This window comes from Lathyrus oleraceus, chromosome 7 (genome assembly GCF_024323335.1).
Source record: "Lathyrus oleraceus cultivar Zhongwan6 chromosome 7, CAAS_Psat_ZW6_1.0, whole genome shotgun sequence".
Taxonomy (NCBI): Eukaryota; Viridiplantae; Streptophyta; class Magnoliopsida; order Fabales; family Fabaceae; genus Lathyrus; species Lathyrus oleraceus.
In genome coordinates, this window is record NC_066585.1 from 108,168,924 (window position 1) to 108,173,291 (window position 4,368).

Genomic DNA, 4,368 nt, shown 5'->3' on the forward strand with positions numbered 1-4,368 from the left:
ATTAGACCACCCTCCTGGTCTTGTAGGTACGATTTGACTCTCTGCCCATTCATCTTGAATGTGTCTCCGTTTACGGGATTTCTTAGTTCAATGGATCCATGTGGAAATACTTTTTGTATCATAAAGGGTCCCGACCATCTTGACCTTAGTTTCCCAGGGAATAACATCAACCTTGAATTAAATAATAAGACCAGTTGTCCTTCCTGAAGTTCTTTTTTCTGAATGTGCTTGTCATGCCATGTTTTGGTTTCCTCTTTGTATATCTTGGCATTCTCATATGCTCGATTTCTAAATTCTTCCAGCTCTTGTAATTGAAGCATCCGAGATTTACCCGCTTTGGACAGATCATAGTTGAGAAATTTGGCAGCCCAGAATTCCATGTGCTCTAGTTCGAGCAGCAGATGACAAGCTTTACCATAGACTAGTTGATATGGAAACATACCTATTGGGGTTTTGAATATTGTTCGGTATGCCCAAAATGCATCATCTAGCTTGATTGACCAATCTTTTCGTGAGGCGCTAAATGTCTTTTCTAGGATTTGCTTGATCTGCCGATTTGATACCTCAACCTGTCCACTAGTCTGGGGGTGGTACGGTGTGGTGATTCTATGCTTGACATTGTATTTCCTTAGCAGGTTCTCCATCAACTTGTTGAGGAAGTGCGTACCTTCGTCACTAATCAGTGCTCTTGGTACCCCAAATTGTGCAAAGATACAATTCTTGAGGAAATTTATTACCACTTTCGCGTCATTCGTGGGCAGTGCTACTGCTTCCACCCATTTTGACACATAGTCAACCGCCACCATAATGTATTGCTTTCCAAAGGACGGCGGGAAGGGTCCCATAAAATCTATGCCCCACACTTCGAACAGTTCTACCTCTAACATGGCATTCTGAGGCATCTGATTTCTCTTGGATATGTTTCTTGTTCTCTCACATCTGTCGCACTCTTTTACCATCTCTTGTGCATCTTTGAACAATGTAGGCCAGTATAATCCAGACTGGAGGACTTTTGCTACGGTTCTATCTCCGCTAAAATGTCCTCCATATTCTGAGTTATGACAGGCTTTTAGGATTTCCCTTTGCTCTTCCTCCGGAACACATCTCCTTATCAGGCAATCTAATCCCTTTTTGTAAAGGAATGGATCGTCCCACACATAAAACCCGCAATCATGCAAAAATGTTTTTCTTTTGTTAGAGTCAAAGTCATCAGGTATTAGTCCACCTATCACAAAGTTCGCATAATCTTTGAACCATGGGATGTGCGTAACGGATAGGATACGTTCGTCGGTGAACTCATCTCTGATGGGGTGTGTTTCTTCTGTTTCTTGAATCGGAGTCATCTGAGACAAGTGATCAGCAATAGTTTTTTCACTACCTTTTTTGTCTCTGATTTCCAGGTCGAACTCTTGTAGTAGTAGGATCCATCGTAGCAGCCTTGGCTTTGATTCCTGTTTGGCAAAAAGATATTTTAAAGAAGCATGGTCATTATACATAATTACCTTTGATCCCAACAAATAGGATCTGAACTTATCAAACGCGTACACAACCGCCAGGAGTTCTGTTTTGGTGGTTGCATAGTTCATTTGATCAGGGTTCAATATGTGGCTTGTATAATAGATCACATGCAAGAGCTTCTCCTTTCGTTGCCCTAATTTTGCCCCTACTGCATTATCACTAGCATCACACATTATCTCAAAAGGGAGAGACCAATCAGGGGCAATAACTATGGGGTCTGACTTAAGTTCCTTCTTCAAATTCTCGAAGGCTTACCTGCACTCCTTGTCAAATAGGAATGGAGTGTCCTTTATCAGTAGACTAGTTAGTGGCTTTGCGATCTTGGAGAAATCTCTTATGAACCTGCAGTAGAACCCCGCATGTCCCAAGAAGCTTCAGATGCCTTTTTCATTTACCGGAGGTGGTAAATTAGCTATTACCTCCACTGTTGCTATGTCCATTCTGATACCTCAGTTGGAGATCTTCTGTCCCAACACTATACCTTCACGTACCATAAAATGTCACTTCTCCCAGTTCAAGATCAAATTTGTTTGCTGGCATCTTTCTAACACAAGTGACAAGTTATTTAAACATTTATTGAGAGAAGAACCGAATACTGACAGGTCATCCATAAATACTTCCATATGCTTTTCGAGCATGTCAGCAAAGATTGATGTCATACACCTTTGAAAAGTGGTCGGTGCATTGCACAACCCAAATGGCATTCTTCTATAAGCAAAAATACCATAGGGGCATGTGAATGCGGTCTTCTCTTGATCTTCAGGGGCAACCGCAATCTGGTTGTACCCCGAGTACCCATCTAGGAAACAATAATAATCGTGTTCGGCTAACCTTTGCAGCATTTGATCGATGAATGGTAACGGAAAGTGGTCCTTTTGTGTTGCCACGTTTAGTCTTTTGTAATTTATGCACACTCTCCAACCTGTAACAGTTTGGATTGGAATTAACTCATTCTTCTCATTTTTTATCACCGTAGTGCCCCCTTTTTTGGTACCACCTGGAATGGACTTACCTAAGAACTATCGGAAATAAGATAAATTAAGCCTGCATCCAACAATTTTACAACTTCTTTGCGTACCACTTCTTTCATGGTTGGGTTAAGTCTTCGCTGTGGTTGCACCACCGGTTTTTGATCATCTTCCATTAAGATTTTGTGCATGCAAACGGTCGGGCTTATACCTTTCAAGTCCTCAATTTCCCATCTGATTGCACCTTTGTATTTTTTTAGCACTTGAATGAGTTCTGCTTCTTTGACACTTTGTAGACTGGCATTGATAATAGCTGGGCATTTCTTTTCAGTGTCCAGAAATACATACTTCAGATTTGTTGGTAACTGCTTCAAATTCACCCTGGTTCTTGGTTCTTAGTGACATCTGAGGGTGGTGGTGGTCTTAAATCTTCCCACCAGTGTGGTCTAGATCTGACTCATTGAGGTTATTTTTCCATCATAGCGAGCACCTCAGACTCTCCTTCATCTTCGTCACTCTCAAAAATTGATAGACTTAAGACCCGTTCTAGTGGTGACTGGGGTCTATGCCTTTCAATTTCTTGAGCAATTACTTGATATATTACCTCTATAGTGTGGCTTGTGCCAATATCATCTTTGTATTGCATTGTGTTCCTCACATATATTTTTAGCTCTTCATCATAGACTTTGAGGGTCATTGTTCCTTCGTCGATGTCTATCATACACCGTCCTATTTCTAAGAATGGTCTGCCCAATATGAGAGGAATCTCCTCATCTTCAGGCATTTCCAGAATGACAAAGTCAACTGGGAAAACAAACTTGTCAATTTTTACAAGAACGTCTTCCACAATCACATAGGGTCGCCTAATAGAGCGATCCGCAAACTGAAGTGTCATTCGTATATCTTGAACAGTGCCAATGCCTAATTTTGTATAGATGGATAGTGGCATCAAGCTTACACTTGCTCCTAAGTCAATCATATCCTTCTTGAATTTTCTATCACCAATAGTGGATGGAATAGTAACCGACCATCTGTCTTTCTTTTTCACTGGGATTATCATGCCTTGGAGAATGGCACTGCATGTTTCAGTTAGGATGATAGGGTCCATATCAGTGGAACGCTTCTTGGAGATGATGTCTTTCATGAACTTGGCATATATTGGAATTTGTTCTAATGCCTCAGAAAAGGGATGTTTATTTCTAGCTTTTTGAACATTTCCAGGAACCTCTCAAATTTTTTCTCATGTTGATCTTTCTTTTTCTGTCTTGGAGGGTAAGGGAGTTTGTTGATTGGTTTTGGAACCTTTTCTTTCTCCTTGACAGGTGGTAGTATCACTTCTTCATCTTGGTCCTTGGTTTCCTTGATTTCTAAATCCACTTCTAACAATCCATCTTTTTCCATACTATTTTCCTCCGTTGACTTCCCACTTCGGGTTACGATAGTGTTAACAGTGTTATGTTCCCTCTGATTTATTACCGTACCACTAGGTAGGGTGTTAGATACCCAAAAGTGCTTATTTGAGCCATCAATTAAGGGTATCTTTCACTCTATTTCCTTGCTAGAATTGTCAAAACCACATTTGTTTTACATGAAATGCATTACATTGATAAACAAGTTTGGTGCCTTTGATTTGTGTGTTATTGTGCAGGAAAAAGGCATGAACTAATTGAAAATGAATACACAAGAAAAGTGGCAAAGGAACCAATGAATACAAGCATTTCATCAGCCTGCTCGCTAGGCGAGGGCTGTGGCGAAGCACTGCTTCGCTAGGCGAACTCCAAGCGAAAAGCTCCAGTAAATTGTCAATAAATTCGCTAGGCGAGCTCCTAGCAAAGGTGGTAGCGAGTTCGTTCAGTTTTGGTGAAAAGCGCAGCCAGCACTC

At 41.0% G+C, this 4,368-nt stretch overlaps 1 protein-coding gene across 1 annotated transcript; it reads right to left on the reverse strand.

The window, feature by feature from the left end:
• Positions 1 to 2,952: 2,952 nt before the first annotated feature.
• Positions 2,953 to 3,594, reverse strand: LOC127102275 (uncharacterized). Its single transcript, XM_051039667.1, has one exon. It carries the CDS (start codon positions 3,592 to 3,594, stop codon positions 2,953 to 2,955), a length of 642 nt encoding a protein of 213 aa, XP_050895624.1.
• Positions 3,595 to 4,368: the final 774 nt, after the last annotated feature.